General features: G+C 38.9%; 1 protein-coding gene across 6 annotated transcripts in view; it reads right to left on the minus strand.

Annotated features, from left to right (window-relative positions):
* The window catches only part of CFAP54 (cilia and flagella associated protein 54), a 304,320-nt gene that overhangs the window by 202,845 nt on the left and 87,579 nt on the right, over positions 1-13,896 (minus strand). For all 6 annotated transcript variants that reach the window (XR_011464166.1, XM_070370322.1, XM_070370320.1 and 3 more), the window contains 4 exons: positions 12,257-12,393; positions 8,416-8,563; positions 6,343-6,498; positions 840-962 (listed from right to left, as the gene is read on the minus strand). Coding sequence is in view for 5 of the 6 variants with exons in the window: in XM_070370322.1 (XP_070226423.1) it covers positions 840-962; positions 6,343-6,498; positions 8,416-8,563; positions 12,257-12,393 (564 nt within the window). In the remaining variant the exon portion in view is untranslated. The remainder of the gene's footprint in view (positions 1-839; positions 963-6,342; positions 6,499-8,415; positions 8,564-12,256; positions 12,394-13,896) is intronic.

Consider the following 13,896-nt stretch of genomic DNA (forward strand, 5'->3'; position numbering starts at 1 on the left):
ATGTGGAGAAAAGGGAACCCTCTTACACTGTTGGTGGGAATGCAAACTAGTACAGCCACTATGGAGAACAGTGTGGAGATTCCTTAAAAAACTGGAAATAGAACTGCCTTATGATCCAGCAATCCCACTGCTGGGCATACACACTGAGGAAACCAGAAGGGAAAGAGACATGTGTACCCCAATGTTCATCACAGCACTGTTTATAATAGCCAGGACATGGAAGCAACCTAGATGCCCATCAGCAGATGAATGGATAAGAAAGCTGTGGTACATATACACAATAGAGTATTACTCAGCCATTAAAAAGAATACATTTGAATTAGTTCTAATGAGGTGGATGAAACTGGAGCCTATTATACAGAGTGAAGTAAGCCAGAAAGAAAAACACCAATACAGTATACTAACGCATATGGAATTTAGAAAGATGGTAACATTAACCCTGTATGAGAGACAGCAAAAGAGACACAGATGTATAGAATAGTCTTTTGGACTCTGTGGGAGAGGGAGAGGGTGGGATGATTTGGGAGAATGGCATTGAAACATGTATAATATCATATATGAAACAAATGTCCAGGTTCGATACATGATACAGGATGCTTGGGGCTGGTGCACTGGGATGACCCAGAGGGATGGTACAGGGAGGGAGGTGGGAGAGGGGTTCAGGATGGGGAGCACGTGTACACCCGTGGCAGATTCATGTTGATATATGGCAAAACTAATACAATATTGTAAAGTAATTAGCCTCCAATTAAAATAAATTTATATTAAAAAAAAAGTAACTTTCTAAATCTTTAGGGCTCCTAAGTCTTATGGCACTAGTGAAAGAATGAGGTAGATACCTTTGTTATGTAGAAGATACAGCAAGCTATCATATGCTGTACACTTTCAAAGCTTGCAAGATGTTTCTTTGAGTGGATGACATTTGGTAGTCCTTGCAAAACTACCACACACTTTATCAAGATCTGAAAAACAGAAACACAGTGCTTTTTGTTGAAAATATCTTTACTCATTAAAAAAATATCCTATTTAAATCATGCAGGTTTAAGCCATCACATTTTATTGTTGTTAATAATTATGGACCAATTGCTTATCTTGTACAAAGAAGTGTACCCTGAGATAAAATTGATAAATTCAATGTTCAGATGAGTACATCATCTAAAGTAACTTGAAAGCTAGAGGAAAGGATAAAATAAATACAAAAATAGATAAAACAAAGCCCATACTGACAAGTACTACAAAAGATACAGGTAAAATATTACATGTGTACAAGACACTAAAGATGACATTCAGGCTTAGGAGAACCTTGAAAAAAACTTACAGAGAAGGACTATTACCATATTAAATATACAGCAATATGGGTACTTGGTATAACAGCTTCCTTTAAAATAAAACCAAGCACTCATATCCCAGGAAATCAATTAATATTGGCACTTCAGTTCAGTTCAGTTCAGTCGTTCAGTCGTGTCCGACTCTTTGCAACCCCATGAATCACAGCATGTCAGGCCTCCCTGTCCATCACCAACTCCCGGAGTTTACCCAAACTCATGTCCATCGAGACGGTGATGTCATCCAGCCAACTCATCCTCTGTCGTCCCCTTCTCCTCCTGCCCCCAATCCCTCCCAGCATCAGGGGCTTTTCCAATGAGTCAACTCTTTGCATGAGGTGGCCAAAGTATTGGAGTTTCAGCTTCAGCATCAGTCCTTCCAATGAACACCCAGGACTGGTCTCCTGTAGAATGGACTGGTTGGATCTCTTTGCAGTCCAAGGGACTCTCAAGAGTCTTCTCTAACACCACAGTTCAAAAGCATCAATTCTTCGGTGCTCAGTTTTCTTCACAGTCCAACTCTCACATCCATACATGACCACTGGAAAAACCATAGCCTTGATTAGATGGACCTTTGTTGGCAAAGTAATGTCTCTGCTTTTGAATATGCTATCTAGGTTCGTCATAACTTTCCTTCCAAGGAGTAAGCGTCTTTTAATTTCATGGCTGCAGTCACCATCTGCAGTGATTTTGGAGCCCCAAAAAATAAAGTCTGACACTGTTTCCACTGTTTCCCCATCTATTTCCCATGAAGTGATGGGACCAGATGCCATAATCTTCATTTTCTGAATGTTGAGCTTCAAGCCAACCTTTTTACTCTCCACTTTCGCTTTCATCAAGAGGCTTTTTAGTTCCTCTTCACTTTCTCCCATAAGGGTGGTGTCATCTGCATATCTGAGGTTATTGATATTTCTCCCGGCAATCTTGATTCCAGCTTGTGCTTCTTCCAGCCCAGCGTTTCTCATGATGTACTCTGCATATAAGTTAAATAAGCATAGTGATAAGATACAGCCTTGACGTACTCCTTTTCCTATTTGAAACCAGTCTGTTTTTCTATGTCCAGTTCTAACTACTGCTTCCTGACCTACATATAGGTTTCTCAAGAGGCAGGTCAGGTGGTCTGGTATTCCCATCTCTTTCAGAATTTTCCACAGTTTATTGTGATCCACACAGTCAAAGGCTTTGGCATAGTCAATAAAGCAGAAATAGATGTTTTTCTGGAACTCTCTTGCTTTTTCCATGATCCAGCGGATGTTGGCAATTTGATCTCTGGTTCCTTTGCCTTTTCTAAAACCAGCTTGAACATCTGGAAGTTCACAGTTCATGTATTGCTGAAGCCTGGCTTGGAGAATTTTGAGCATTACTTTACTAGCATGTGAGATGAGTGCAATTGTGTGGTGGTTTGAGCATTCTTTGGCATTTGCCTTTCTTTGGGATTGGAATGAAAACGGACCTTTTCCAGTCCTGTGGCCACTGCTGAGTTTTCCAAATTGGCACTTACTTCCTTAATTACTCTCCATATCATGTGATCCTGAATTTGATCCAGAGCTAGACAATTAAGTTTAGCTTTCAATATTGCCACACACTTCTGAGCAATATTGCTATCAGAAGAGCAGACTTAGATTGCATCAATCTATTCATCTTTCAGATTATCCCAAAGGATAAATTAATATATGGAGGTTGGTCCTTTGTGGGCACATTAATTGCTTCAAGCCATCACTCTAACAATATTATTACTGTTGTCACAGAACTCTTATGAATTATTTTCAATGCAGCTTTAATTCCTCCCTTCCACCATCACCATCTCCCAACCTACTGTTCCATATCCCCGAATCAAGTTAACCACCTAGCAGTTCTGTAGTTTTCTCTGGGCTCATGTAATCCTATGTGTGTGTGTGTGTGTGTGTGTGTGTGTGTGTATTCTCCAGTATTCTTGCCTGGAGAATCCCATAGACATGACTGAGCAACTAACACTTTCACTTCACTTTCACATGCACTTTCACTTTCACACACAGAGAGAGTTAATGTTATTTTACAAAGTGAAATTAAGCACACTTACTATGCATTTCCCCTTCAGGCATATCTTGCGAAAAATCCCTCCAAGTCTACAGGTATAGATTTAATTCATCATTTCTAACGGTTGCCTACTATTATTTACTGTAAACCAATGATAATTTTGCAACCATTTTCCAGAGCCTTCCTGTTGCACAGTTTTAAGGTTGATGTTTTACAATCTGGCAGTTCTGGCCATCCTTCAATTACTGCATGTCCTCTTTGTCTCCAGATTTTTTGCCTTCACCAAGAAAGCTACCCTTACAAGAACACCCTTACACAGGGAATTCCCTGGCAGTCCAGTCGGTTCAATCCCTGGTTGGGGAGCTAAGATCTCACAAGCAACACGGCATAGCCAAAAAAAAAAACACAACAACAACCATCCTTCTACCTATTCAGTTGCCAAAATGAGCAGCAAGTGAGGTGCCAGCTTTGAGATGATACCTAGGGAGGGTGAGGTACCATCCTCCAGGGTACAGTAGACCCTCTAAATCAATGCCATTATGTGGTATTGTGTCCCCAGTAGGTAGAACAGATGGAAGCAATGGTGGAACTAGGGGTGATTTTAATCTATGGGATAAACCATTAAGAAAGGAACTGCTGGGCTGTGTAAATGTACTTTTTAATTTACTAAAATATTATTCCATGAGATAAATTACTAGCGGAGGAATTGCTATGTTAGGCATATTTGTTTTTAATTTTACTTATACTTAGTTTAATTAAAATTAGGTTTGTATCACCAAATTCTAAAGACTATAACAGTTCACATTTCTCCCATTGATGAATGAGAATACCTTTGCCCCACATCCTCACCAGCAATAGGAGTTACAGATCTTTTCAATTCTGCTAGTGATATTATATTGTTGATTTAATGGGAATTTCTATGGATATTCAGAATCTGAGCATCTTTTCCTATGTTTTTTTGCCACGTGGATTTGCTCTCCTATAAACTTCATATTGTTATCCCATGCCCATTATTTATTGTTATTAAAAGACTTTTTGTTATATATAGTTACCCTCATTAGTGTTGGATACCTTTCCCAAATCCATAAATTGCCTACTATCTTTGTTATGGCTCCTTTTGCCACACATTTAAATACAGTCAAATATTTCTTATATCTAAGAGTTCTATTTTAGTTAGAGTTCCCCAACAGTGACTGTACATAGACTCTAGGGATTATTTTTTTCCAAAAGATTTTGCTTTCTTTTACATTTAAGCCTTTAATATATCTGGACATTTTACATATGGTACAAAGTAGGGGTCAAATTCTACTTTCTTTCAGAGGAATATCCTGATGTTTCACCACCATTTACTAAAAATATCCATTATCTTCCCACTGAATTGGAAAGCCAATTCCATCATACATTACATTCTTCTACAGTGAGGCCTATTTCTGGCATCCATCCCTTGTTCCATTCATCTTTTCCTGCTCTAAACTATATAATTTAATTTAAAAACTCCTTTCCTACGTCTTTCCCGCATAGCTATAATCCACTTTCTGAGTTAAATGCATCCTGAATCAGTAGGATCCCAGAGGATGACAGGGGACTACCCTCAATTCAACCAAGGAAGCAGCAATTTCAGGCACTGTTCCATTGTGGTATCTTTGCTGGAGCACTTAAAAGGGAGTTTGGGGGAGAATGAATAAAAGGAGTATACGTATGGCTGAGTCACTTACCCGAAATTATCACAACATTGTTAATTGGCTATACTCCAGTATAAAATAAAAAGGTTTTTTTTTTTTAAAAAAGGAGTGGGGGTGCCTTGAGGTGGCTAATGTTGCCTTTTTTATCTTATTGGACAGAAATAATATCCTATGGGGAAGAAGTATCTGAAGAAGCTCCAATTCACACCAGGCAGATAAAAACATGCATTTAGAGTCTTGATCTAGGGCAGTGATAATGCTTCTACTCTCTGACCTAATATTTTATGAAAGGACCTTAACTTTGTGGACATGTCTCAAAACAAAACACTGGACCACTACATCAATAAATCATGCTAACCGAACCTAATAAACAAGAAATGGCAAGTATGTTGAAGATGTGAGATGCTTGCCCTCCAGAGGATAGAAATAAACCCTAAGAAGAGTCAGGGGCCTGACACATTAATGAAATGTCTGGGACGTGCCCCCACTCCAAAGTAGGTCTGACATCTCTAATCTCTCACCTCTAAGAAGAAAGGACGATGCTTTAAGAAGCAGACTGCCATGTTGTGGAGAAGGGCATGTTGCAGGGCACTGGTGGTCAGCCTTTCAGAACTAAGGGACTCATCACATGGCCGCAATGGAATGAATCTCTCAACAACCAATGAATTTGGAAGAAACCTAAGCCTCAGATGAGACCACAGCTCTGGTCAACACCTTGAATTTAGCCTGATGAGATCCTGAGCCAAAGATCCAGACAACCTGTATCCAGCCTTCTGACCTCCAGAAACTATGAGATAGTGAATGGGTGTTGTTTTAAGCCATTGAGTGTTGGTGATTTGTTAGGAAACACAGACAACTAATACAATCCCTTCAGCCAAGTTTATCAACCTTTTTTCCAAAAATTGCAATTTAACCACAGAGACATCAAGTTTATTTTCTGGTTATCCATCAATTTGTTTCCCCTCAGTGATGGCTTTAACAGTATGCCTTGAATAAATATTGCTGTTTCTAACATTACAAGATCATAAAAATTGAAATGACTTTTAAAAAACAACCTAGAAAAGTATGTACCCATATTTAAATATGGACAGCAACAGGGCTGAATGTTTTCAGGGAAACACATTTTAAGTTCTTATTCATTCCCAGACATATAATTTAAATTATTAAAATGTCTTTCAGTTAACTCACGAAATGTCATAATACTCATTCTTGACCTATTTGTACTTTCTAAGAGACACGTTGCATTTTCTTTTCCAAAATGCAGTGTTGACTTGCCTTTGTAAAAAAATACCCTTATGGGGAGGGGGTGAAATCCTTACCTGTACAACAGGTACCAAAACAATATTGTGATAAATGATAGGAGCAAGGAGGCCGTAACACTGAGTCACAGCCTGAAGGGCATAACTGGAATCATTTAGGTAGTTGCTCAGTTCCAATGCCACCAGTACTCTCTCACATTCAATTAGTCTAGCAATCTGTAAAGAAACAGATATTGTTACTCAAGCTGAACACCAGGTACTTAACTTGTGTGTCTCTAATGAGGTGAAGGGGTAGGAAATGTGACCCTTGTAACTTAACAATAACATGAATGTTGATAAAAAGAAAAACCTAAATTCAGAAACAACTCTAACTCCCCAATAATGCTATTGATACATACGGATGACACAATCTTAGAATTAAACTTAAAATCTTTTTATGAATTGCAATCAAATACCACTAGTAACAGAAAAGGCACCAATCTTTTTTGATTGGTAAGATAAAATCTTGGCTATATTTTAGGAGGAAAACTCTAGCTTTTTCAAAAACATAAACTATAACAAATAATAATTAAAATATAGAATTGCTGTAATATGGCCCCCACTTGATTAATAGAGTCTTATTTCTCTCCTGGATTTGTGAGAAAATGGTAAATTTTTTGTAGACCAACCTATCTTCTATTATACTTCTGCTGCTGCTGCTAAGTTGCTTCAGTCGTGTCCGACTCCGTGTGACCCCATGGACTGCAGCCCACCAGGCTTCTCCGTCCATGGGATTCTCCAGGCAAGAACACTGGAGTGGGTTGCCATTTCCTTCTCCAACGCATGAAAGTGGAAAATGAAAGTGAAGTCGCTCAGTCGTGTCCGACTGTTAGTGACCCCATGGACTGCAGCCTATCAGGCTCGGCCATCCATGGGATTTTCCGGGCAACAGTACTGGAGTGGGGTGCCATTGCCTTCTCCCATACTTCTACTTAAAGCAAAATGTAAGGTTAGGCTCTTTGTGATTAAACATCACTTAAGAAGAGTAAGAATCCTATCTTACTCTTTTTTCTTTCCTGGGGAGACATTTCATTGAAAGAAAACAATATGAGGGGCAACCAGAAATTTCTATATAGCAAACTGTTATTAGAATGGTAGTCCAGCATTCTGGAATTCACTGAAGTACTTAAAGATTGTCCTCATTTTCAGACTAGATGATAAAAATAAAAGAAGCCGAATGCAACTTAGTAGGACAGGTCAATGGCTGTGAATGCTTGGGCTCTACAAGAGTGTGAACTTGTCTTAGGCAGAGAGTCATGTTTGTTTGTTTTTTTACTTTCATAGCCACAGAAATTGGCACAGTCTCATGGAACAAGTTATTGGCTAATTAATTAATGAATAAGTGGATTGGTAGGAAAAGCTACTGTAAAAGAAAAACAAAAATGACTAAAGTCTCCATATATCTAAAGTAAGTAAAGAAGGAAGGGAGAAAAAGAAAAGTGAACCTCAATTTAGATTGAAAAAAATAATGTAGGATTGTTACTAAAAGCAAGAGTATTGTAAGGCTGCAGGTGTAACAGAGCAACATTTATAAGTACCTTGAGAACATATCAATAGGAGATAAGTTAAATTCCTGTCTCTGCACAGGATGCAATATTATAGTTTTAAAAAATGTACTAGATGGATAGGTACCAGCATGAAAGTATGTCTAAGATAAATTATAAAAAGTATTCAAAAAGCAAGTTACAGAACAGTGAGTCCATCAGGATTCTGTTTTTGTAAGTAATAATAGCATATTTGTCTATGCGTATTTTTAAAAATGGGAGAAATCACAGGAAAACAAGAATGTAGCATTCTTAGGGATAATGGGATTCTAATAGGTTTCACTTTATACATTATAAATTTTGAATATTTGAATTTATACTACTTTTATACAGGAATATATATATATAAATAGAAAAGAAGGGGGGAAAAAACCATGAGCCTAGGCCTGTGAAATCTACAAACAATATCAAATAAACCAGCACAATCATACAAAGGTCTCTCAGTCCGTTCACAAGTGAGGATATACAATCCCCACAGCTCATAAACTTGAAACATCAAGAAACAAATCAAGGGAAATCAATGCATTTGCAATGATTTTAATTCACTTACTTGTTGAGAAGGGAAAATCTCATTGCCTTTAATATTATCACAGAAAAAATTTTCTTCTTTAATTTTAATGTCACTTGTTACAAAAATATTTCTAAGAAAAAGATATAAGAGAATTGAAGAACTCTCTGCCAAAATATCTGAATGTAATCTGCAAAAAGAAGTAAATGATGTTACAGGTATAAGGTGATTTAGTATGTGAATTCAACTTTGTAGATTGATTTGTTATACCAACACAATTATCCCAAGATAGCAGCAAAAGTCGGAGAAGGAAATGGCTGCTGCTGCTAAGTCACTTCAGTCATGTCCGACTCTGTGTGACCCCATAGACGGCAGCCCACCAGCCTCCCCCATCCCTGGGATTCTCCAGGCAAGAACACTGGAGTGGGTTGCCATTTCCTTCTCCAGTGCATGAAAGTGAAAAGTCAAAGTGAAGCCAGCTGCTCAGTCGTGTCCGACTCTTAGCGACCCCATGGACTGCAGCCCACCAGGCTCCTCGGTTCATGGGATTTTCCAGGCAAGAGTACTGGAGTGGGGTGCCATTCTTGCCTAGAGAATCCTGTGGACAGAGTAGCCTTGGTGGGCTGCTGTCCATAGGGTTGCACAGACTCAGACACAACTGAAGCGACTTAGTAGCAGCAGCAGCAGCAGCAAAAGTATGTAACATAGTAACTCTTACACAGCTGTTTAAACTGAAATTAAAGACTGTTCTTAACAACAAGTTCATAACTAAGAAAATTAAGCTATGGACATATGTCATGGATATATAAACCATTGGCAAAATTTTCTGATTCTAAAATATATAGCTCTTTTCTATCAATATAATTGAAATCATTATAGATACTCAGAAGTTTGGAAAATAGGCCCAATATTTCAATGAATAAACTTTCTGAAAGTGGGGGTTATTTATAGCAAAATCAGCCATGGTTAAAGAGAAGTAGAGACAGATTTGGGCTTTCCTGGTGGCTCAGATGGTAAAGAACCTGCCTGCCAACGCAGGAGATGTAAGAGATGTGAACTTGATCCCTGGGTGGGGAAGATGTCCAGAAGGGAATGACTACCCACTCCAGTATTCTTGCCTGGTGAATCCCATGGACAGAGGAGCCTGGTGGGCTACAGTCCATGGGAGCACAAACAGTCAGACACAACTGAGCTATTAACACACTGCCATGTCTCAGTCATGTCTGACTATAGCCCGCCAGGCTCCTCAGTCCATGGAATTCTCCAGGCAAGAAAACTGAAGTGGTTAGCTATTCCCTACTCCAGGAGATCTTCCCAATCCAGGGATCAAACTCCGGTCCCCTGCAGTGCAGGCAGATTCTTTACCATCTGAGACACCAAGGAAGCCCTACAGAAGTAGAGTCACTTCAAATTATCTTTTCTAAATTACAGTCAACAGTGCCCACCATGGGCAAAACTATGAAATCTGCAGTCTTCCTTCTCTGTTTCTGTAGTCCCTTCCTTGCCCTTAAGCCTAAGTTGGTGACAAACCCTCTCTTCTAAGCTTCAGGTCCCTCCACTCTCCCTATAAAACAGGAAAGGATCCAACATCAGTAATTGACATTAAAGATGATCTGTTTCACCACCGTGTTAAACTCTGAAATTGTCTTTGCCAGGAGGATTTTAGTTATCCTGCTTCTACAACTCATACTAAACTTTCTTTGTCATTGCTGACCATGAGTAATTCAACACACACAGTAAGTCCAGGTTATCACCTCCTCCTGGCTCTAGTTCCTCCAGTACCCAGCTCGGACTCTTGTTAGTCATTTCCACAGTGACCTCTCTAGCACTTTAGATTCTGCACCCCATAATTTATGCAATAATAAACTTGCCTGACCTTGCATAGATGTCATCTGATTTTTTTTATCCCTCCCATAATGGCCAATCAATTAATCACTTATTTATTTACCTCATTCCTTTTTTGTTTCATTCAAACTAGCATTTGCTCAACAATGTATGCTCAACTATGTATAAAATCATTATTCTAGATCCTAGAATATAAAGGTGAATCATATGTAGCCCTCAGCCACAAGGAACTGGGCTCTGCTATTGATACAATTCATGTTACATAACATCAGCTGAGCCATGATTCTCAGCAACACTTCCATCTATCCCTGATGCCTCTTTATTCCTATTCCCCATAGAAAATGATATGAACTTCCTGTTCTCCACCTCCATGTGCTCTAGGATCTTTGTAGCCCCACCACCATACATTCTTAGGCTCTCCCTCGCCACTGGCTCTCTTATCTCAATCCTCCAAATTCTGTCCTTAAGCAAGTTTGCCTTCCCCCAAAAGCCTCTGCAAACTTTCCTCTGATCTTTACCACCAAACTTCACATGGGTAGTTTTTGCTTGTTACTATTTTCCATTTTCATTTATTCCTTAACTAACTGCAATATATTTCTGGCCCATCACAGAACAAAAATGGCTTTCTTCAACTTACCAATGTCTTCCTATTTGCCAACTCTAAAAGCCTCTTCTCGGTTTTCATCCTACCCAACCTCTTTGCAGCATTTTCTTAAGTGACTACTCCGTCTGACTTTGCACCAGCATATAACAGTGCTCGTCAGGGCCTCCATGATAATCTTCTCACTTCCCTTGGCAATGCACTTTCCTGGACTTTCACTTCCAGAACTGATCCATTTCAGTTTCCTTCCTTGATTCCAATTCCTACTTCTATCTCTTAAATGTAAGCAATGCCCCAGGATTCAAGTCCAGCCTTCTACCTTTTCTGCTCAACAGTCATTTCTCGGAAGCTATCACTCATTGTCAAAATTCCAACAATGACCTCAGTGAACAATTTACATAAGTCTCTAGCCTTGAGCTCTCTCCTGAGTGTCAGCTCATATCTACAGAGTTGTCCTGCTGGAAAACTGAACTCCATACATCCCCAAATTCGTTCTCTTCATCCAAAAACTCACTCCACCTTTCAGCTTCCCTTAGTAACATCAGAGGCTTACCCTCGCTGGAAATCCCAGTCAGCTTCCCCTCCTTCCTCTGTCTTATCCCCACAAGTCACATAAAATCTGCCAAGATCTATCTCTTCCTCTTCTGAAATGCCTCTTGAATCCATCCCCCACAGCACTGAGCATCCTCATACATGGTAAACACTAAGTTTATGTTTGTTTAATTGAATGGAATTATACATTTACATGAATAAGTGTTACCAATGTCTTGCCTCATTCAGCATTTGCATTTTTAAACTCATTACCTTTGAGGAGTGAAGAGTTTTGCCTTATTAAGGGAATTTTAGGCATTATCAAGCAGGTAAAGGAGACTGTTCTTACAGAATATGTTGAGACAGGCTGAAATTATACTAATGCTCATTTCTGATGCTGCCCTTAAACTTTGGTTTCTTAAGGAAAAAATGGCAAAGGATAGCCTGTAGCTTTCTATGGCTTCTATAGACCTATTTGCAGTTGATGGCCTAATCCTGGGTGCCTCTTCAAGCAAAGGAAAAGCCTTCTTACCCTAAGAGCTCACCCACCAGACCCTAACCTTAATCTCAACCTGATCTTTCTCTGTGATAAAGGTTCCCAATACGTATTTGTGTCTTCTAGTAAAACTGACACTACCTTGGTTAGTATTTGGGGTTTTTTTCCTCATAACCTCATTAGCTTACATTCAGAATGTACCTATATGTTTCCAGTGTTTTTTCTGATTCTAACAAAGCAAGTTCTAAGAAGGACCCAAACCTTCAGAATATCTACACTTTACTTGTTGGAAGTAGTTTTACATATACCATCTCAACATGAACTTGAAAATAAATTAACTCCAGGCTTCACAGCTAATACCTATCTTTTCAATAAGCAAATTAATATTTTAAAAGAACATTTCTAATTACCTTCTCTGTGTAATAGTCATTATATTGCTTAAACAAATAATGGATTGGTCACCCTGAGGTGGTGAAGCAACAAAATAATCCCAGACTGGTGAGAAAACTTTCTTAGCCAGATCATAGTTACCAGTCTGATAGGCGACCTGCAACAGAAAGCACATTCTCTTAGGCATTACTTGAGTTTGGGGAGTGTATACTTTCAACAAGAATTCTGAGAAGGTCCAATCACACTCTAATTTCCTACAAAGTTATTCACATTGGCTGTTCTGTTCTACAGGGCCACGGCAAGGGAGAAAGACACATTTTGAAATCTCTTTTATTTCTAAATTGCATGGAAATTTGAAACTCTGTAAGGATGTTTCAAATTCTCATAAGCAAAACAAAGATCACATCTGAGCCAAATTAATTTCATTTCCATCTATCTCGGCAGTGCACTCCATTTATTACAGACACTGTTATAATGAACAATCTGTTCCAAGAGAAACAATCAGATTTCCCAAACCCAAAATATGAAATATACTTCATTTTTCTCTGGTTCTGACTGACGCTTTCAGAGCTTTTTTTTGCAACAAAGACTTCAGAGCTGAAAAGAGTGAGGATTAAAACACCATAATGTGTTTTAAGTTTCACACATTCAACCAGTTGGTAAAATAACTGATTTCACTGAAAAAACTTAGAAGCTTGCAAGAAAAAATCATCAACTTACCTATTTCTTTTGGTGGGATATATTTCTTTAACTATATCTTTAAAAATCACTCTATCCAAATATGTGTAACAATATGAAATCACACCACATGAGTTATATGCTGCTTCAAATTCTCAGTGGAAGCAGGTAGGATATTAAGTATAAATAAATTCATTAAGTATGTAAATGACATGTTACTAGACTATATTCCACACAAGGGAATAGCTTACAGGGCCAGAACTTTTAAAATCTGCCAAGTCAATACTCCTAATCAACCAACCAGTAAACTTTTATGAAGTTTCTACTTGGTGCTAAGCACTGTAAATCTAGATTCTTCAAAGCTTAAAACAATTTCATACTCCATGAAACTGTAATCAAGTTACAGTGGTAAAACACATGAAATTACAGAAAAATTGCAAATAATCACATCATAACTGTGGAGACTTAAAAAAGGAGAAATGAAGACTTCAAGGAGGAATCAGGGCTTGATGTAAACCCTAAGGCAGGGATAAGGTTCAAATGGGCACAGTTTAGATGGAATCTGAAAAAGGTCCTGTGAAGGAAATTGCCACAGGGCATTTGAGACTGGAAAGACAGGTCAGAATTTGAAGAAAAGTAGGGCTTCCCTTGTGGCTCAGTTGGTAAAGAATCCACCCGCAATGCAGGAGACCTGGCTTTGACCCTGGGTTGGGAAGATCTCCTAGAAGGAAACAGCTACCCACTCCAGTATTCCGGCCTGGAGAATTCCATGGACAGTATAATCCTTGGGGTCACAAAAAGTCGGATGTGACTGAGTGACTTTCACTCACTCAGGCAGTATGGTGGGCTTTCCTGGTGGCTTAGTTGGTAAAGAATCTGCCTGCAATGAGGGGGACCTGGATTCAATCCCTGGGTTGGGAAGATCCCCTGGAGGAGAACATGGCAACCCACTCCAGTATTCTTGCCAGAGGAAAAAATGGAC

Source organism: Bos mutus, chromosome 5 (assembly GCF_027580195.1).
Source record: "Bos mutus isolate GX-2022 chromosome 5, NWIPB_WYAK_1.1, whole genome shotgun sequence".
Classification (NCBI taxonomy): domain Eukaryota; kingdom Metazoa; phylum Chordata; class Mammalia; order Artiodactyla; family Bovidae; genus Bos; species Bos mutus.